General features: G+C 40.2%; 1 protein-coding gene across 1 annotated transcript in view; it reads left to right on the plus strand.

Annotated features, from left to right (window-relative positions):
- Window positions 1-20,473, plus strand: part of pear1 (platelet endothelial aggregation receptor 1) — a 45,626-nt gene extending 25,153 nt beyond the window's left edge. The window contains 20 exon segments of the mRNA XM_054621698.1: window positions 1,421-1,513; window positions 5,907-6,153; window positions 7,999-8,101; window positions 8,491-8,627; window positions 8,932-9,144; window positions 10,727-10,901; window positions 11,040-11,160; window positions 11,303-11,466; window positions 12,493-12,595; window positions 13,554-13,706; window positions 13,830-13,961; window positions 14,087-14,218; window positions 14,833-14,955; window positions 15,297-15,515; window positions 16,611-16,720; window positions 16,900-17,026; window positions 17,696-17,758; window positions 18,022-18,219; window positions 20,335-20,448; window positions 20,451-20,473. Of these exon segments, the coding sequence (XP_054477673.1) occupies window positions 1,421-1,513; window positions 5,907-6,153; window positions 7,999-8,101; window positions 8,491-8,627; window positions 8,932-9,144; window positions 10,727-10,901; window positions 11,040-11,160; window positions 11,303-11,466; window positions 12,493-12,595; window positions 13,554-13,706; window positions 13,830-13,961; window positions 14,087-14,218; window positions 14,833-14,955; window positions 15,297-15,515; window positions 16,611-16,720; window positions 16,900-17,026; window positions 17,696-17,758; window positions 18,022-18,219; window positions 20,335-20,448; window positions 20,451-20,473 (2,750 nt within the window).
- Window positions 20,474-21,880: the final 1,407 nt, after the last annotated feature.

Consider the following 21,880-nt stretch of genomic DNA (forward strand, 5'->3'; position numbering starts at 1 on the left):
TGTGTGTGTAGAGCTTCATTTGTAGCCAAACACAAAAGCCTTTGATTTCTCTGACTGACATCAGAAAGGCAAAGACTGGAGCCTACTGATTGCCGTTTTAAGCTTTATAATTGAAATATCTCAGTCTTCAATGTGTCGTATTTGACTCCTCCTACACCCACTTTCTGTACACTGTTTCTTTATTTCCTAAATACATATAATTAGATATAATTACACTTACCCCGTTCATTGTATGGTATGTAAGCCTTTTCTTAGATCCCCCAAATCTCCAGCCTCCAGTTTTCAAACACCTTCAACAAGAGAGGAGAAAATAATCAGTTAAATTATTGTTTATTTAAAAGAAAAACACCATGTGCTTTAGACAGCATGTGGTTGAAAAACACAAAAATGAAGAGATCTTTGGCAAAATTATTAGTCAGTCGTGAATACAAGTTTGAATTAACTTGATTAAAAGCAGAACCATTCATTATGCTGGCAGGGAGTCAACTCAAAGACTGACTTTTTACGAGGAGGCTCCTTGACAGTATGAATGGCACTGGTGCTTTCAATTGTACCGTCGGGCCCAGCTGGCTGACAGCTCACACACTGTTTATGATGGGTGGAACTAATTGAGAGGGAAAGAATGCAATTCAGTTGAATAGATTTATAATTGAATAAAAAAATTACAATATAAAAACACCCTTTGAATAGGGCTCTTTTGAAATAGATTGAACACATGCGGTCTTTAGTAATATTAATAATCATTTCCGTAGCGCCCTTTAACAAACTGTTTCACACACAAACAGGACCGCGTAATTAGTACCTTGGGGATGTTGCAATTAGTAAATATATTTACATCCAAGTTATTGGACTATTATATTTCAAGAAGAAGTTGCAGATAGAAAGTTGATTAAGTGAGTTCTTAGTTTTCAAAGGGATTTTCTTACTGGTTTGATAGACATCTGTGATAACAACAGCAGTTTGACATGACGTCACATGAAGTCGTTATATCAACAGGTTAATTCGTCTTTTAATTTTTGAGACTTGTTAAAAGAAAAAAGGGACAAAATGGAGACTTTGGCTGCATACCAATAATGAAAGAAAGAAATCCATCCCACAGTTCCTTGCAGCAACGAGATTTGAAGCGACGCACCATTTGGCCGCCAATGAAATCCGCTGTTGCTGTTTAATTGTAAAATATGGATAAATTGAGAACATTCTTCTTAGGAGGAGTGATTCTGTTTCAGCATTGAGTTGTCACTGTACTTTTTTTATGTGTTTTAAATACATTTGCTTTAAAAAATATCCATAACCTAGAGTAAGAACAATGAGCTCATTTTATTGGAATAGAGTTGGGAGCCATTGGCTGATCTGCTCCGTACACATTGCTCTATGTCTCCACAAAGCCGGGTCTGTTATAAAGTGTGTTTCTCATCAACAGCTCGCTGCACCAAGGAGTGCGTCCACGGTCGATGTGTCGCTCCAGACCGGTGCCAGTGTGAGGGAGGCTGGCGAGGAGACGACTGTTCCAGCGGTATGAATCAGTCTTTTCCCCTTCGCTCAGACATTTCCTCACTCTCTCATTTGCTTTTTCCTCCCAGCACTTTCTCTCTTTCCCTTCTCTCTTCAGGTGCACGCACAAATAAAGTTGACTGACACACACACACACACACACACACACACACACACACACACACACACACACACACACACACACACACACACACACACACACACACACACACACACACACACACACACACACAGGAAAAGACAACTGGCCTTTAGTCAAGTGGCTGATCTTCACATACACCAGTCCATCACAAACAGAAGTCCTTTCCAATGGAAACAGCAAGGGAGCATTACAGCATCAACAGCAATGAGTCATGAATGTCAGCCTCAGTCCAGAAACCCGGTTTACTAGACCAGAAGGAGCTGCACGTCAAACTCTCACTCCCAGTTACTTTTCAAAATGAATAATAATGACTCCAACAAATGTAAAAACATATTATTATGAGTAAAATACTTTGAGACATAGTGAAAGTAGCAACAGTCCATAAAAAATGAGTTAAGACAGGGTCATTAAACCTGCTCCTTCTACCCAATATGTCTTCTTTTACAAAACTAAAGTCAGCAGCAATGGTTATATAATAGTTATTCAAGGCACTAACCCAGAACAGTGAGTCTAACCCAGCTTGTCTTATCTGACATCTTCTTAAATTTGGTCGACCAAACAACGTGGAGTGTGAAACCAGAGCCACGTTTCGCTGGGCTTCTGTCCCCCTCACTTAAATGAAGTTTTCCACTACCTTCAGCCCGTTTCAACACAGTCAGCTGGGTCAATAGTACACAGCCTTCCTCCATCCAACCCCCCCTCCTCCTCCTATTCCTCTACAGAAAGAGGGAATTAGCTTTAACAGCTATAGTGGTTGATGTCTTGACAGGGGGATGATGGGAAGGGGAAATGGAAAATGTTACCCCTCTTGTTTGCATGGACCAGTTCTCTCCGTCTCTCGTTACACTCCTCCCCCTCCTCTAACCCTCACTTAGATTTTCTTTTTGTTTTCAATCTGCTCTTTTCGGTTCTTCAACTCCTCCTCCTCCTCCCCTCTCCGGCCTTGGCTCCACTGTATCGTCCTATAATGGAGTCTTTTTGGCAGAATGGGCCCTGATACTTCCTGGATGCCTGTGTGTTGAGCTATCTAAGTATGGGAAAGAGGAGAGGGGACTGAGGTTTTCATACTGACCACTTTTAGGTCTCTTTGTCCATTAATATGGAGAAAAGAGAGGGGAGAGAAAAGTAAACTTGTTCTATACATGGCAGAAAGTAAAAAAAGCATTTGAAGAAGCATTTAGTTCCTTTACTGAAGTAAAAGTACTAGTGGGACACTATGTACATACTCCTCTACTAGTAAAAGATCTGCATTTAAAACCTGCTCAAGAATGTGCATTGTTTTACTATATATGTGATGTTTCTGGATTAATATTATTGTTGCATTGTGTTGCATCTTACTGCTTTAGATGTTTAAGGTTGTGCTAATTTAACTCCTTTTATGGCCTGTTGGGTATTATAATGTACAGCAATGCTTCATATTCTAGAAAATCATCATATGCTTGTAGCATCTCTGTCCTGTGTGAACCATGTATCTGTTAAAAGTCCACTCAGAAAAACAGCCCACTTTTCAGCTTTGTGACGATGAACGTGAAAAGAGTTTAGTCAGGAGAATAATCTCAGCCAGTTTATCAGAAACATTCAAAATCACCACAAGGTTTTCACTGAACAGGAGAGGTATAAAACACTGTAATCTAAAAGTAGCTTCAGCTGTCAAAAAAAACGTTTCCCTTTAAGATTTAGTGGAGTAAAAGTGTAAAGTGGCAGAAAATGGAAACACTCAATCAAGGTGCAAGTACATCAAATTTGTACTTGTACCTTATTAGGTATTGTTGTAAATGTACTAAGTTGCATTCCATCACTGACAGAAAGCGAGGAAGAGTAGGAGAGAATGAAAAATGGGATTCAGTTGGTAATTACAATGGTTGAGGTAAGAGAAAAGCACCAATTGTGGCTCAGTGGGAGCTACAAAATGTCAAAATATTTAATTCTTTACGTAAGCCTTGTTTCAGAGCAGATTTTGATAGAGGGACGCAGAGAGCTGGAATCAAAAACGAGGGTTTGTGAAGATATCCAAGAGAATATGTGGACTTTGTACGCAAGCAAAAATCCAAATCACTGCTTGGACAATTCTCAGGGGAACGGCAAGAATTTTTCCCACCATACCAGTGTGCATTCCTAATAAAAGACAGTGAAGAGACGCCAGTTCTGAAGTGCGTGTCAATAAGTTGCCTTACATGCCCCGCTGTATTACAGATATACTGGTATATATCGCTGTAGAGGTCATGTTACTGATGATCTGTATGGAAACATATTCATATCTCCATCACAGAATTGAAGTTAAGCCTTTAAGTTTCAATAAGATGGAGAACTGTTAGGGACAAGTTTAGAAAGTCTGTGTGGTCCTAATGCTGTTTTGTTGTGTTACTACGATAAATAATCAAACTCTTACATGGAAAGCTGGCCATGAATTCCCTTTCCGTGTCAAATGTGAATCTTTTGGCAATTTAGGATTGATTGGTGCTTGTTGTTCCAACGATTAAATCAAAGTTAGACACACTTGAGCTAAGTTAAGTGCATTTGATGAAGGTAAACTAACTCAGCAACACTGTTAGAAAAAGCGTTGCTCGTGTTTACATGAAGATAAACAAACACATGGGAAGAGTTTTTCGTCACTGGTAGGTCCGGACTCTGCCAGCTGGTTGCTCAAAATCAGCACTTCCAATCTTTTAAATTTCACTCATCTACTGTCTGGAGGCATCAGCCCCCATCAGTTCTTGGGCCGACGGTGCCGCAGACCCCTTTAAGTAAATCTCCCCTGCTGTCCTGGAGAATGTCTGTGTAAACATAATCGCTGCTCCAGCTGAGTTTCTCATTAGTCAACGTGAGACAGAGAGCCTCTCCTGTTGCCCACACAGAGAAGAAGTGAAGGTATGATTCGTTTAAACAAAAAACGAGGCAAGGGTCCTGCTCCGCGTCCAGAGCAATAAACACCACAGTCCAGCTCTGCTCCAGGCCAAATTTGGCTCTACTTTACCCTCAGTGTAATTATTGTCAAAGCAGTTCTTGTACTTTTCAAAGCTGGGGCGGGGCATATGTGTAGCAGAGGCCCCGGTGAACGTCTGCTGTTCAGATAAAGAAAAGATGATTCACAGAGGTCAGCATGAAATTATTGGAATTGTTTTTAGACCACTGACGCCCATCCGTCTGTTATGTCAGTGCTATTGGATATCACAAATTTGTCCAACACACTCGAAGTGTCCAACACACTCGAAGTCACCGATGAGAAATTTGAAAAATGCACACTTGACCAATAGGGCGACCCAGTGGACTGAGATCTCTTCATCATGAATTGAAACCCAAACCTTGTGTGAATCTCTGCCCTGCACTCAACCCCCCCCCCGGAGCCGATCCTAAGGCTTCTGTAAAATTAACCATTTAAAAGTCGTCCGTCTTGTGAGCTCCATGCAAATCTGCCTGCCAATTCCAAATTATTTGTTGGTAATATAACACTCCAGGACTAAAGGGGGAGATTTGGATGTGGAAGCACGACGGAGATCGACAGTGATGTCAGTACTTTATGTCCTTCACAGGCACTCCTCCTGTCATGTTTCTGTTCTGTTTTTCATCTCTGGGTTGTTGAACTTAAATCAGATTTGTTTCTGTGTATTTGTTTTTCATGACATCATATGTTACTGTAAGTGAAGACCACAGTGTATGGGAGGAAAACAGAATGGTGAAAACAAAACTGACACAAAATGCATCATGTGCAAGTTAGAATAATCATCAGTAATCTTATTTTGCTTGGGTGTTGTTATTTCATTTCTAGCTTTGCAGAGTAGGTTTGACTCAGTGTTTAGAGAAGGAGGTGAATTACTGGAAGCTGACTGGTTTAAATCGTCGGAAAATTGGGGCAATGAAAGTGAGAACCTCCCTGGTGAGAATGTGTGTAGCTGTTTAACTACATGAGTAGTGGTGGTCTGGAAAACAACAAAATAACTATTTCTGGATAAGAAAAAGTGAGGTGCCCAATAAAAATAAAACATTTCCCCCCCAGGTAGTATCAATGACAATCTAGTTCAATCTAGAATCATTACATTTATCAAATATGGAGATTGAGATTAAACAAAAAAAGAAGCTAATCCAATAAACCAAACAAAATTAATTCTTTTTTTGCATGAATAAACTATGAATAAACCAGAACGTTGTGTTATACATTCACAATTAATTCTTTAAAGACATTTTTTTGCATGAATAAACGTATCTTTGCATACTTCATGATCAATAAACAACTGTTTGTCCTGTTGCCTTTCAGCCTGTGATGACAAACACTGGGGGCCACGCTGCAGTCAGCAATGCAAGTGTGAGAACGGAGCTCTCTGCGATCCGGTCAAGGGGACGTGTCAGTGTCCTCCAGGGTTCATAGGACGCCACTGCGAGGAGTCCTGTCCAGCAGGCACCTTCGGGAAGGGCTGTCTGCAGAGGTGCAAGTGTGGGACCGGAGGATCCTGTAATAAAACAAGCGGAGCGTGTTCATGTCGGGACGGATTCACTGGGACTTTGTAAGTGTGCAAAATGAATATTAAACAGGTGCCTTGAATATCAGGAGATTCATTACTAAATGCTATATTGATTTTTATAAAAAGAGACAAACATTGACTGAAAAACATTGTGTAACATTAATATTTTCTGGGTTTTTTCTTTTGGAATGGGTCCCATTTTTCAAAGTTTTTTATATTCTGATATTTCGATTGCTTTGAGCTAAATGCTACCATCATGTACAGCAGGTATAGTGTTTTCCATAATGTTTACCGTGCTAACATTTGCAGATTAGCACAAAAAACAGTCAGGCTGAGGCTGATAGGAATGTCAAAAGTTTGCAAGGTATTTGGTTATAAATCAAAGTATTTGTTATATTTGAAATTTCGATCAGATAATGGCTAAATACAAAAAAGTCAGGGGATCATCACAGGTATCTCAGTTCATCCTGAGAGGAACATGCATGCCTGTACAAAATGTTATGTCAATCTCTCCAAAAAACAAAAATGTTAACATCTCGTTGCTTCTAGAAGAAGTCAAGGGATCAACAAAGACCATGAATGTCTTTACAAAATTAAATGTCAATCCATCCAATAGTTGAGTGAGTTTTTAAGTCTGAACCAAACCAGCATTGCCATCCCTCGAGTCATGCTGCATGTAGCGGAAATTGACACAATATCAATTTAAGTATGAGACATTTTTAGTGAGAGTATGTACAGTTTTTTTAAATTTATTTAGGAGATACCTCACTTCATTACACATCACAGTATTAAACTTTATTATATTAATTTTCTCAGCAGGTCCTTCGGACTCATATGTCAGTTCTTACCAAGTTATTTGTTTCCACAACTTTATTATCCATGAAGTTAATTCATGAGTCATCTGTTACGCCCCGTTTTTAGTTGCCCCTCAGGATGAGTAAGCAATGAAAACTCTTCCTCACTAAATACGAGTGGAAACTCTTTTACTGCCAATGTGAACAACACACCATTTTCAGCTAAATAAGAATGGAGGCCTGGCAACAATGATCATTGGACAAAGCTCCTTGATGGATTGTGTATTTGAAGTATGTCCATATTATTTCACCTCGTGGGTGTATTAGAAAATATAATATCCCATCACTGAATAGTAAAAAAAAAAAGGTAGTTTCAGCCAAGAAATCTGATTGGTCAAAGACACGTTGTAACAGTGCTGATGATTCCCATAAAGCCGTTGAGATGCCAAGTCTTAGAGTAATCAGAGAGCTACCGTTCTTTTTTTATTGCCCTCTCCTTATTCTCCTTTTTCTACTTCTTTCCTTCTGAGTAGTTTAGTAGAATATAATAATAGGACTCTATGGACTACAAAATGCTTGCAAAATGTGTCTTCTATAACACATCATAATTTATTGATTATATTTTGCATTATCAATCCAATTCTTCAATCGAACATTATCAAACAAAAAATAGTAAAAAGTGCAATATTTGCCTTTTAATTGATTATGGATTAGTAGCAGAAAAAATAAAGTACAAGAACCTCAAAGTCTTACTTTAGCACAGCACTTGAATGAACGTACTTAGTTACTCTAGGTAAAATAAGTTTTGTCTATTCCTAACATTTCAGACACAAAGTCAATTTAAAGTGCTTTACATGTGCATCAACATATGAAACAAATAAACATAATACCCCTATGCTCATACTTGAATAACACATTTCATAAAAACTCTGCAAACACTTATTTTGTCCACTTTTACTGTAGAACAAAACCTTTACGAAAGTCCTCAGGAATGCCTCTAGAGGACACATGGAGGACACATGGAGTGTTTTTGACAAAAGTGGTCCATTAAGCTGTTATTAAGCATCCTCTCCATCCTCCCCCCCCCCCCCAGCTGTGAGAAGGCGTGTGCCAAGAAATGCCACGCCCGATGCTCCTGCCAGAATGGAGGCATCTGTAAAGGCCAAGGGATCTGCGATTGTCCGCCTGGATGGACGGTATGTTTTATCAAGTTAAAGCTTGAACAGACACAAACCTTCATGTTATCTGTGGAGGATGCCAGATTTTGAATTAGCCTGACATGTCATGTTCTATGTTTCTCCCAACTTTGGACAAACAGTCGCTGCCTTTATTAAGATTTATTGAAAACAACCTCTCATCTCTAGAGACTTTAAGATGGTTTTCCACTTAGGTAATACAAAAAAAGAAAGTCTTTGGAAGACATCAGATTGTGATCTCATCAGGGAGCAAACGAACCACTTGTTTTCTGAGTAACTGTGATAGTTGCAATGTTGGTGACTCGTTCCAGTTTTTGCAATGATGCATCTGCGTTTACTTTTCATTTCTCTCTGCTTCATCACAGTTTTTTTGCCTCGTTACTCTGCAGGGTGCAGTTTGCACGGTGCGATGTCCAGAGGGAAGGTTTGGACAGAACTGTGCTGAGGAGTGTGTCTGCCACAACAGGGGCAAATGTGACCCCGAAACTGGACAGTGCCAGTGTGCTAAAGGTTTCACTGGTAACAGGTAGGTGTGTGTGTGTGTGTGTGTGTGTGTGTGTGTGTGTGTGTGTGTGTGTGTGTGTGTGTGTGTGTGTGTGTGTGTGTGTCCGTTCTTGTGCCGTCCTGATTGCATGATTTGTAGTCACTGAACTGTCAACCATTGCAGTTTTCTGTCAAATATAATTCATTTTGACTATTCAACGGACACTAGAGACAGAAATACAGTCCTGGCTATCATCATGACTAACTAACCACGATACATTATTTGTTTGTTTTTTTTGTTCAGCTCTTCAGTGTATCTATTCAACCTTCTGTGTTGCTGCCCTCAGGTGTAACGAGGAGTGTGCTGCAGGCACCTATGGTCAGGACTGTAAAGGTGTGTGTGACTGCGCTAACGGCGCTCGCTGCTACAACATTGATGGAGGCTGCCTATGCGAGCCGGGCTTCAGCGGTCCACACTGCAGGGACAGAATGTGTGCGCCGGGCAAATACGGCATGCACTGTGAACGCAAGTGTCTCTGCCAGGACAAACAGACGCTCAGGTGAGTGGAGGTTGTCAGGAAAACCCTGGAGGCAGAAATGATCCAATTATGGTTCAGTGAAATCTTTTTGAGCAGAGCCAAAGACACACAATTTGAGGCAAGTTAGCAAACTACTGTTGGCCCCACACTTAAACCTACGCTCATCTACACCTTAGACCCCAGTCCTTGTTGGGTAACACACTGAACGGTTTCACATTTGTGCTGCTTTTAAAAGGTGGGAAAAGTTTACTCAAGATATTTTACAAATTCAGTTCCTAATCAAGACTTATCTCTTATAAATTCTTCCAATAAAGCATACATCTTACCTTTGAAAAGCTTGTCATAAAGATTTTTTTCAAGTCCTCAACACCTAATGCTGGTGGCCTGACGAGCTCGATGCTGCCACCTGTGTCCATAAAACTACTGGGACTACTCAACTTTTTGTCATTTCTTCATGATACTAAAGGCCAGCAGGCTATCTAACTAGATTGGCTAATAGTTGGTTTAAATTAAGCAGAGGTTTTAAGCTGTGGAGTGGAAGTCCTTTTCAGTTGGTCACAAGTCAGTTAGTCTTCATAACACAGTGACAAGCTCTGGTCCTGGTCACTCCACAACCTCAGCCTACACACCATGTTAAACCCTCACAGGTGTTTTCTTCTTCTTCTGTTAAGTTTTATGGCGGTTGGCATCCAAAAAGTTGCATTACTGCCCCCTACGGTTTCTCAGTGCAAACCAAAAGTGATCACATCTACGAGTCCAGACCTTGTCCGCTCCATAACTCAGACCAAGTTGCCTGAGTTGGTGCGAATCCTTCCCAAATTGTAGCATCTAGAACTTCTACAGATGTGCCCACAACCTTCAAAAATCTCCCACCAGAGTCCAGCACCATGTCAATCGTTTCCAACTTCCTGTGTATTTCCACTGCACAATTTATAACCATGGCAATTTATGCCAAAACCCCTTTCTAGTCCATGCTGATCAACTTCAACTATTTCAGGCAATTCCCTTTCAAAAGTCAAACACACTACAGGTGTTTGACTTTTTCATTCCACATGATTAGACCTGTTCCCAGGACTGTGTGGGCGTGTGCTGTCTTTGTTTGATTGACATCTCTCTCACTCTCCTGTTGCACCTGTGGTGGTGGGGGGGAACTAATTGCCTAATCAACCAGACTAATTGAAAACACCTGTGTGGGGTTAGCACGGTTGCTAATTAGCCTTGCTGGATTTTCCTCAGATTCATTAGCTCCACCAGCTGAGATGTTGTTGTTTTTTCAACAAATGAGATGATTTCTGATTTCAAAGATTACTGTCACAATAAATATGCGACAGAAGTGAATACACATATCCTAATTATAATTATGAGGGAAGACACAAATTAACAAGAGGTGTTCAGCACATGCATTAACAAATCATTATCCAATTATCAATCCTTTTCAAACAGAACTGACTGATTCACTCTTATCACTGACTGACCAAATCAGTTCAGCACTCAGCAGTGTAGCTCCTCACTGTTTTCTTTGGCAGAGTCAGCACTTTCCCACTGTTCCTTTGTATTTTTGTAACGATTTAAATCACATTTATCTCTTTTTTTCATTGCCCAGCTGCCACCCGATGAAAGGAGAGTGCACATGCCAGCCAGGGTGGGCCGGACTGTTCTGTAACGAGACCTGCGCTCACGGTTTCTACGGTCACGGTTGCCTGGAGCCGTGTCTGTGTGTGAACGGAGGGGTGTGCGATAGCGCCACGGGACAATGCCGGTGTGCCCCCGGGTTTACTGTGAGTGGTGAATAATGAATAATTTATATTTTCTTTTCACTCAGTGTGCCCAGATTACCTACTTCATTGTATATTTATCCCACCTGTTATATGCCCTCTATGTTTATCATTAAAGTTAATATTTTTGAATTATTACAGGGGGTTCACTGTGAGAGTCTTTGTAAAAGTGGCACCTATGGCAAGAACTGTTCCCTTGAGTGCTCCTGTGAAAACTTTGTCGACTGCTCGCCTACTGACGGGACTTGCTTCTGCAAAGAGGGTAAAAAAATATTCATACAGATATTGACTGTTAAAGAGGAAACGTTTGACAGCCTGACAGTCAATGCTTGACCTATTGACAGACAAAATTGGTGAAATAACATTCAATCAAACATGGCTGACGGTCCTTGGTGTGTCTGCAGGCTGGCGTGGGCCGGACTGTTCCACCCCCTGCTCTGAGGGAACCTGGGGCCCAGGATGCAACGCCACCTGCCACTGCGCCAACGGGGCGAAGTGTAATCCTGCAGATGGATCCTGCACATGCAAAGCCGGCTGGCAGGGGGCGCTCTGTGACCAGTCGTGCCCGGTAAATGCGTGGATATGAGGCTTTATAGCTTTGCCTATTTGTTTATGAAGTGGTGAGGATGAGAGCATCAGATAATCTTAAATTAGACTAAAAAAAGTGTCTTTTAGCATCTGTTTTTTATGCAGAAATTGCTTTAATCAAAGAGGTTTTTTTCTCTAGGGAGACAATAAAAACAACGATAAATATAAATACTAAAACATATATTTCCAGAAACCTACCAATTCACATCACTTTGCACAGGGAGTAGATTATTCCACCAGTTTTTCAAATGAAAGGTTGGTAAACTCTAACCTCAAGCCAGTGAAACAGCCAGCAATACTGACAATAATCAATTTTTATCATGAAATTTGAATTACTTTTATGTTAACCGCAAAAATTGAGAAATTGTAAACAAAAAAGGTAAGATAAATAAGAACTTTATTAATACCGTAAGACATTTTGTGATGAAGATGCTCATTATATGTAGAAAAATATATATAATTTATATACATGCTAGTTGAATAAAATAGACATGCATACTACAATGAAATAAAATAGAATAAAATAAATGGTGGCCAAAAGTACATTGCAGGTTGTCTCCCAAAGCAACAGAAAATGTCCTGGACTAAAGCCACAGCATTGCATGCAAACACATGCCACTTAATAATATAATACTTCCTATGGAAGATAAGAAAAACGAACTGTATGTTTATTGTATGTCGAGCTGAGTGGACAAATGAACTGCTATCTTTGATAAGACTTATACACAAATCATAAGGGGCTATAATTATACAGAACATGTCGGTTCTGATTGGACAGTCTGCAGAAATGTTGTCCAACTTTTCGTCCCTTATCTCACCCTCTGTATGTTTTAATCTGTGTTTTGGACGCGTGCCCCTCTTGTCTCAGCCGTGCCAACCCACCAGGCTGTCCGTACGGCCACACATTGCCAGTGTAGTATTTTGTCTGACTCTGACTGAGCTGGCCGAATGTTGAAGAGATTCCCCTGACAATTCTCTGCCCGTTGGCATTTGCTCACATGTGCAGATGGGCACGTTTGGGCCAGGCTGCCTGAAGAGGTGTGATTGTGTTCATGCCGACGGCTGCCAGGCGACCACCGGGGAGTGCCACTGTCTGCCAGGATGGTGGGGTAAGTGATGACGTCCTCCTGGTGTCGCTGCCAGCTTGGCTTTGCAACCAACAGAACCAACGTAGCCACAGGTTTAAAACCACTCGGTCTCTCTTTGATTTGGAATTGTACTGTTCTCTGAATTAAAGGACCACCATTGACTTCAAGTCACCTAAAATTCACATCGCTGGCAAACATTTTTCATTTTAAAACCTGTATAAGTTGGACGATAGATGACAGAGTTTATATTTAAGTGTTTGCATTTAAACGCTTTTATGACATTAATTGGTGGAGAAAGAACTGGAATATAAAAAACACAAATAAAAGTCCTGAATCCAAAATCGTGTGCAGAAGTAGTATCAGCAAAAAGTACTTTAAGTATTAAAATAACTCATTATCCAGAAACAAATGAGCCCTCAGTGTTGTTTCATTGTATATTGTATTACTATTCCTGATGTATTATGTATAGGTACCATTTTAATTTTGTAGTTTGTCAAGGTGGATCGCATTTTGGCTATTTCATATAATTTTGGAGACATTATATTTATTAAAAAAAAAAGTAACTATTAATTGAAGCTTTTACATCATTTTTGTGGAAAAAAGTACCATCTCAAACGTAGCAGAGCAGAAGTATTGAGTATTAAAAAAATGGAAACCCTCGAGTAAAGTACAAGTAGCTCGAAGTTGTTCTTGTACAGTGCCTGGGTAAATGTCCTTAGCTACTTTCAACCACTAATCACATTGTAATACCGCTAAGCAAGGACTAAACTACAAATAACATTATTCTTTTCACTCCTTCTCTATTTGACTGTCATTTGACATCTGAGTTTATATTTTAAACACATGACTTTGACTTGGATGGAGTAAATCTCCATTGTGGTATTGCCAATTTGACTTGGGTATGAATACTTCTTATAAACACACTTGAGTTTTGGTCTGCACAGCTTCCTTCATCCACTCTCCCTTTTTTGTCCTCCAGGATCTCGCTGTAGCGAGCCATGTTCAGAGGGCCTGTGGGGGCGCAACTGTAACCAGACCTGTTTCAAGCATTGCCACAACAGTGACACGTGCTTGAGGGAAACTGGAGTGTGTGTGTGTCGTGAAGGCTACTGGGGAGTCACCTGTCAGAACAGTGAGTGTTGTTGTCATCCAGCTTACAAACAGCAGAAAACAGATCAGATCAAAACCAGAAGGGTACTGGACCGACTCTGGAAAACATCTGCATCCGCTCACTCTTTATCTGTTTGTCTCCCAGAATGCAGAGCTGGTATGTATGGTGACCAGTGCAGTATGTCATGCCCATCCTGTGGCCAGTCGTACCGCTGCCACCATGTGACAGGAGAGTGTGATTGTCTGCCTGGACACACTGGACCCAACTGTGATCAAGGTTGGCATTAACATCATAAATCATACACCCATGTGCAAATCATCATGGATGTTACAGAAACCCTCATTAAATCTCAATACGATCCAGTACGGATAACTCTTAACATGACATTGTGTGTTTTGCAGTCTGTCCAGCTGGCTACTATGGCAAACAGTGCTCTCAAGTGTGTGTGAACTGTGCCAACAACTCCACATGCGACCACCGAGACGGTCACTGTGAATGTTTGCCCGGCTGGACCGCTACTGACTGCTCCATACGTGAGTACAACAACATACGGCAACTAGAAAAGTGCATGTTGTGGATGAAATGTCTGAAAGACTAACATGAAAACTGCTGATGGAGGTATACAGATTGTTGCTGCATCAATCATTCATCACATCCAAGAAGGAGACCTATAGTGCTATTAGTATTGTATGCTATTGCTATAATTATTAAACTTCAGGTTATATTTTCCCACAGCCAAAATGTATATATTTAAATAGCTTGCAAAGACATTCAATTTATTTCCCTATTTGAAATAGATAAGCAGCAATCCTCACATCTGAAAAGATGACATCAGAGAGTGTTTGGTCATTTTGCCTGAAAAATGGCTGAAACAACTAATTGATTATTATGATTGTGGCAAATTGTTCTGCTGATTGACTAATGAATAAATCAGCTAATTGTTGCAGTTCTACCATCTAATATTTCTCCAGAACTCAAACTGACAGATGAAATTGAATAAATGACTAAGAAAGTTGTATTTGTACTCAGCATTGTTCTCAGTGCAAATATGACCACACATGTGGGGAATTATTATCTTTGCACCATAGTTAAATATTTGTTGCATGTATCTAATGAATTGGTGTGATTTGTACCCTGTGTTTTCCAGCCTGTAGTGCGGGGCGTTACGGTCCATTCTGCACTCAGACCTGTTCCTGTCCGACCGACCTCATCTGTGACCGATACACTGGAGACTGTGTGTGTGTAAGTGAAGGAGAGGAATGTAAACAAGGTAAAGATGCAAACATGTTTTCATCTTTTTTATGCAGAAGTAGTGGATAAAAGATGTCACTGCCTTCGTATTCCATTTGTAAATTCAGTGGCTTCTAGGCCTTTCCTTGTTCCATCTCTGAGGTGGAAAGTTAAAGTTATTGTGAAAAACTTTTTATTGGTAATAAAACATTGTCAATTTTATACTGATGGTAAATGGTAAATGGACTTGCATTTCTATAGCGCCTTTTTAGACTTCAAACCAATCAAAGCGCCTTCACACTACAGGTCAACGTTCAGCCATGTTTTACTATTACTATGAGCTGCTGTACTTCATTCCTCTTTCCACCTCCTTTTCGACAGACTCGTCTGTGAAGTCAGGGAGCGTCATGGTCCCCCTTCCTCCCGGTGAGAGGGAGTCGTGGGGAGCCATCGGCGGCATCGTCGTGCTCGTCATCCTGGTGGTGCTGCTGCTGGCTCTGCTGCTGCTCTACCGCCGCAGGCAGAAGGACAAACAGAACAACACCCCGACCGTGTCCTTCTCCACCAGCCGCACAGTCAACTCTGAATACGCAGTACCAGGTAGGTCAATCATCATACGCCGTATATAGTGGTGGATGAAGAACTACTCAGATGTTTTACTGTTAAAATGACTCAGTTACAAATAAAAGCCATGCATTTAAAATCCTACTTAAAGTGATAAATTCCAAATTCAGGGAATATCTATGATTGGGGGATTGCCTCCATGCGGGTCTCAACATGGCGATGGCTGAGCCGATGGAAGCAGCTAACAAAGACAAAAGTCCCAACAGAGTTAACAGTGTTAACCTGGGGGGTCGTTAAGCTCTGGTTATACTTTTTAGATTGAAGAGTCGCATAAATATTAGCTGACATCCTGACGAGGAAACGTTTCAATCTTTTAGACACTTTGAGGTGTTTCTCCTTGTGGCAAGTCGACATTTTCAGAGCTTTCAAAGTTCTCCATACGCCTAGGCCTGGATGCCTATCAATGTCCGCCTAGTTGGAAGAACCACCGCAAAGGTTCTTGTCTGATGGTGTGACGTCATTTTGGCCGTGCAGACATTTAATTCTTTACTTAAGATTTCATTAAAGTTTTTTATTTTTTAGAAATTATTATGAAACAAAATGTAAATTATACCCTCTTAACTAAAAAGAAATATGGTTTGAAATGGCTATTGAAACTATTACAAGATATTTACCCACTTGTTGATCAAAGTGGTTTAGAGGTACCATGTTTGGCATTTAATGATTATAACAAGTGAGACAACATCATATAATTTTTAGTGCTTATGTTTCTCAAACTTAAGATCACAATTCCTATTTCATTGCTTACATTTTTTTATAAAATCATGGTATTACAATTTAAATTGATGAGCACTGTTAAATGGAAACATCACAATTGATATGCTTGCAAACGAGTGAAATGTGATCGAGTGAAATCATTTTGTGATGCCATACATTGAATTTTAAGCATTTTTTTTTATTTATTTAAGGGTCATTATATTTTAATGTTTTTATAGCTGCTCTTGGTCAGAATGTGGATTTAGTTGCGTGTATGTGCTTTTGTAATTAGTGTTCCACGGCGGTGCATTTTATTGACATTGAGGTAATTTTATTGCAGCAGACGTGATTCCATGTGTTTGTTTTGGCCTACAGATGTTCCTCACAGTTACCACCACTACTACTCCAACCCCAGCTACCACACACTGAGCCAGAACAGGCCTCCTCTGCCACACCTCCCCAACAACCACGACCGCACCATCAAGGTGAATGCCACCTCTGTTACACCACCTCCACCACCTGATACTTCGGGCAGTTTTCAGGCGCTGATATGTAATTTATCCAGTCAACAACAGCTTTCAGGGCCATGAAATCATAAACCAGTAGGTCACAGCTCTGTAGTTTATGTGTCTGATTGGTGTATACTTTTCACTCTGCCCTACAGAACACCAATAACCAGCTGTTCTGCAGTGTGAAAAACATGGAGAGGGAGAGGCGGGGCCTGTTTGGGGTTGAGAGCAACGCCACTCTACCTGCAGACTGGAAGCACCACGAGCCGCGCAAAGATCCAGGTCAGTCTGAGTGACCCTGCTCTGTGTGATTCACATTCACAGAATCAGCATTTAGAGGAGAAACATACGCAGATAGACCTGCAGCAGTCAAATGAAAATGAGTGGATTAACATTTACAAGATAGTATAAATAAGTATAAATAAGATACATAAGAAATAATCTGTAAAACCTGCCCCTTGCAGATAATATAACCTTCTGCTAAAAATGATTTCCTCATTATTAGTGTTCTATAGGGGTCTCTGTTTTATCTCCCTGAATTTGTTTCTATTTAATACAAAATTAATCACTTTTAAATACATTGATCACCAGGAGTAAATATCAGCTATCAGTGTGACAATAACTGAATGATAAAGGCGTTCAAAAACCCCAGATTTAACAAATTTACAGGAGTGTGAAGGGAACAGCTGAGGAGAAAAGTTCTCTTTCATTCACCAAAGTTTATCGTCCATGAGCTCCTTTTGGACAGAAAATCATTCTAGTCAACAATGCACATTTGATTTGAGACTATAAAAACAAAATAAGACCTTCATAAAAGTAAGTGGTAGTTGCATTGGCAGCACGCACTCACCTGGTATTGATTTTCCAGGTTTCCAAAGCGGATTATCTGCCTTTGATTAGTTTGCCGTAAATGAAAATGAAGATGCCAGATTTGTCTTTTATTGCTTACAGGAGCTTTTGGAATCGACCGGAGCTACAGCTACAGTGCCAGCCTCGGAAAATATTACAACAAAGGTAGTTTGTCACCCTATTTTCACCATTTTTCCTTTTCTATTACTTACTAGAGAGAAGTCAGGGATACCAAAACTACATCAGCAAGAGGATGCATTATAAAACTATAGGTGTAATAATGTAAAGATTACATGAATATATGTTTGAAAGTAAGATTTAGTTTGCCTTTAGTTGTGAAGTGTACAGATTATAGACTGACCTTGGTCCTGCTGTTGTGCCACATGTTCCTGACTGTCACGTGTCTTTGCTTCCTGTGTGGCTGACAGAGCTGAAGGATGCGGCGGTGGCGGCGAGCAGCAGCTCTCTGAACAGCGAGAATCCTTACGCCACCATCAAAGACCTGCCGGGTTTGCCCTTCTGCCCCCCAGAGAGCAGCTACATGGAGATGAAGTCCGCCGTGCCCAGAGAGCGAGCGTACACTGAGATCAGCCCGCCGCCATTCAACACGGCCACCTTACGCAGAGGTGAGCGTCTCTTTAGGCCTCCTTCAGAAATAAACTGACAAATTCCACTTCTACATAAAAACTGCTGTTTGACATTCATGTTTTTTGTGTTCTTTATTTGTGTGACTTGCACATTAAATATACTTCTACATCATCAGTATTAAAACAAAAAGTTCAGGTTGTTAGAAAGATCCAGAGTCACATTGTATATTCCATATTGTGAGCCAATCACATGTAGGAAGGTAAGAGGACTTTTGTGTTTTTACCTCAATAAAGACTCAAGATATTCAATATATAGAGGAATAATTTTAAGGTGATGACAAGAAGTGGAACTTGACCAAAGAACAATATAAACATATATTACTGAGTTTCATTATAATTAGATGGATTCAAATGTATAACATAAACAATAGCGCTCCTGTAGAGCTCCACCGACCATCATTTTTTCCATTTATCCGCCTATTATTTTTTCGATGAATCAGTTGGTTCATGAAATATCAGAAAAATAGTAAAAAAGAAATGCCCATAACAATTTAAATTCTGTATCTGACAAAGAGTCCTGCGTCATAAGACAATTAATTAATCACATAAGATGAAAAATAGCAAATCCTCACAATGTTGAAGCTGTAATAAGAGAATGTTTGTCATTCTGCTTGAAAAGTAGTTGCTGAATATCTTTCTGTTGATGGACTAATCAATCAATAGACTTATTGTTTCAGCTCTAAACCCTGTCAGGTCAATTAGGGCCGTCCTTTTGAACAGCATAACACAAATTCATAAATGCGTCATCCTTCCATCCTCAATCAATAATCAAAATCAAAACCGTGCAGACATTTGTCGACCGTTCTGAGAAAGCCGAGACTTAAAATAATGTGAAAAACTCATTAAGTTTCTTCGATCGGTAAAACGTTAGAGCAGGATTTGTGCTCCGACAGATGGGAGGAAGGCAGAAGTCTGATAAATGAACAACTGTTTACAGGGAAGAGGAAGAGCAGGAGAGAGAGGATGTTCTTCTGTTAGTCCAGACACCAGTAATACATCAACATGAAGCCAGACTAAAAGATAACGATGGGAAACATGTGAGAAACAAATCCTGAGATCAATGGAAAGATTGACTTGATATGAGTGTTTCTCTTCCATCGAAGCAGAATGTCACCCGTTTGATGGTCTGGAACAATTTGGGTGAGGGAAAGTGAGAGAAAATTGCACTCCCTCCCCTCGGTCAATAACTGTTTACACTCACTTTATTGGAAGCAGAAGATTGAGTTTAATGGCAGAAAAACATATATATTAAAGCAGCTTGGCCTCTGTAATTTGATAAAGGGTACGATTTTGTGTAATAACAAACGCTGAAAAACTTGGTTCTTGCTCAGTCCTACACTTATGGATGTCCTCAGGAGGAGTTGTAGTTATTGACAAATACATTAATAAACACTTAAACCTGTGTACTACTCACTACATTATAGTCTTTTTATTCATATGTATGGATTAAAAGATTTATATTTCATTACATTAATTATATCATTTGTCTGTTCAGCAAACGATTTATAATTGTTTTTATAAGAGAAAGGAGGATATTCGTTTTAAAATGCAGAACAAAGCTCAAAACATACTCTGTAAAGGTTTATTTTGTCTTCAAAGTCCATGCTTTGTACCACTTTTACTATGTAATAAAATGAGATAATAAACTGCTTCTACACGAGACCTTTCGTTAGAGCTTCAGTCAGGACTGATTTAGACCACTATGACTCAATCTCAAGACCAACCAGTCTTGTCTGGATCCAAGATTGGATTAGAAGCATTAAAATAGATTTTTCAGTAAGTGCTCTGTGCCACCCTGCAACATTGAACTAACCAGTTTATGCACTATTACGCTAACAGTACCCTAAAGTACTCAGATGTAGCAAAGCTGCTGTAACAGTGAGAACAATAATGAAGCCGGTTGCTGAAACGTGACAATTTGATCATTTCAGACAATGAAAGTCAACATTTTCTCTCAGACTAAAACCCCAAAAGCAATAATCAGCGGCAGACATGGTTTTTAAAAAGAATAAATGTACTAGAATAAAAGGTTAAAATGAGCACCTCTCATAGTGTTTGTATATCTCACTGTGTTTCTCATCCCCCCCCCCTCAGAGCGTCAGAGTTCCCTCGGTAATGCTCCATACGAGGACCCCCAGAGCCACTACGACCTCCCCGTGAACAGCCACATCCCGGGACACTACGACCTGCCTCCCGTCCGCCGCCCCCCTCCCCCAGGAGAACACCTCAGTGAGAGAGTGACATCCCCCCCCCCCACCCACCCACCTCCCTCCCTCCTCCTCACTTTGGGGATGATTTCAGGCCTGTGCAAACTTTTACACTCTTGTCTTGACAATCAGAGCTGCAGACCACCCACAGACCAGCGTCTAGGCGTCTGTCCCACTGAGGAACTATTGTTTACTGTGGATGCACCACCACCACCACCACCACCACCACCACCATCACCTCACCCCCACCTGTCAACTCAACACTGTCCCCGTGTGGGCTTAAGTGGTACTTTGCTTCACCGCGACAGACTTGTCATCCAGACTGTGGAGCCAGAGGGCTGCTGGGAGGAAGGCGGGACTGTGGCGAGGCCAGCGGGGCTTCAGCTACATTCACCTCCCATGGGGGGAAAACACAGCAGAAGACTTCACGCTTAAAAAGCAGCAACTGGGGAGTGTTTATGTTTTTGAACTCAGATAAACATGCTGTAATTGAAGTTTCACAAGCATATTGCCTGCAGCTGATCAGCTGGTGTGCTATGTTCAAAAGGACCATTTTATCAGATTTTTTGTGTTTTTTTATGTAGGTATTTTGCATTTTCTTTTTATATCCAATTTTTTTTTATCAGGCAGCTTTAGATGAACTTATCATAGCTGGATTTCCTTTTGATTTGCTCATTGAAAATAAATATTTTCATCCTCAAAAAAGGAAAGAGAGACAAAGGTCATAGGACCTTTTTAGAAATGTCCGCAAATACATACTTGTTTGTTTTGTACAGCTAAAATCCTGCCAGTCTCTGTTCTGAGACACGTATATAGAATTGTTCTTTTTATTTCCGTTATTCAGATTTTAGTAATTTGGAGAAACCAGGTTGTTTCACTAAAGTGCTAAAGAGTAACAGCATTTTTAGTGATATATCATATCACAGTCTCCTAAAACAATAATACACGTGTCCCCTGTTTGTTTGAACAAACGTGGCTCACTTATTGCTTGTGTTATTGAAAACTTTGTAAATATAGAAATGAATATATTGTCATCTTCACGGTGTGTGCAAGATCGCACACATTTGATTACCAATTGATACATAATTATGTTGTGAATAATAAACCAACATCAAACAGGGGATTACAAGCCAAATCAAAGCAGCGTTATGAATGTTAGAGCACAGTTCTAAAGCAACCCTTGTCTTTGTGTGGTATTTAAAGGGCCGGTTCACCAAAAATATATTAAAAAAAGGGTCACTTAAGTTAAGACTTTAATCATATCAAATTGTTTTTTGTCAACCAAAGTCTTGTGTTGCCTCTAAATGATTTTAGAAAATGCTATAATGCATTTTGTTTTTTTATCAGTTAATTGTTCAATTAGAAAAAAAGAAACCCTGTGTACCAGAGAGAATGTACATTGTGCTTTAAACGCTATAGCTTTGTGCTGAGCT

The sequence above is a fragment of the Anoplopoma fimbria genome, chromosome 20, assembly GCF_027596085.1.
Source record: "Anoplopoma fimbria isolate UVic2021 breed Golden Eagle Sablefish chromosome 20, Afim_UVic_2022, whole genome shotgun sequence".
NCBI classification, from domain to species: domain Eukaryota; kingdom Metazoa; phylum Chordata; class Actinopteri; order Perciformes; family Anoplopomatidae; genus Anoplopoma; species Anoplopoma fimbria.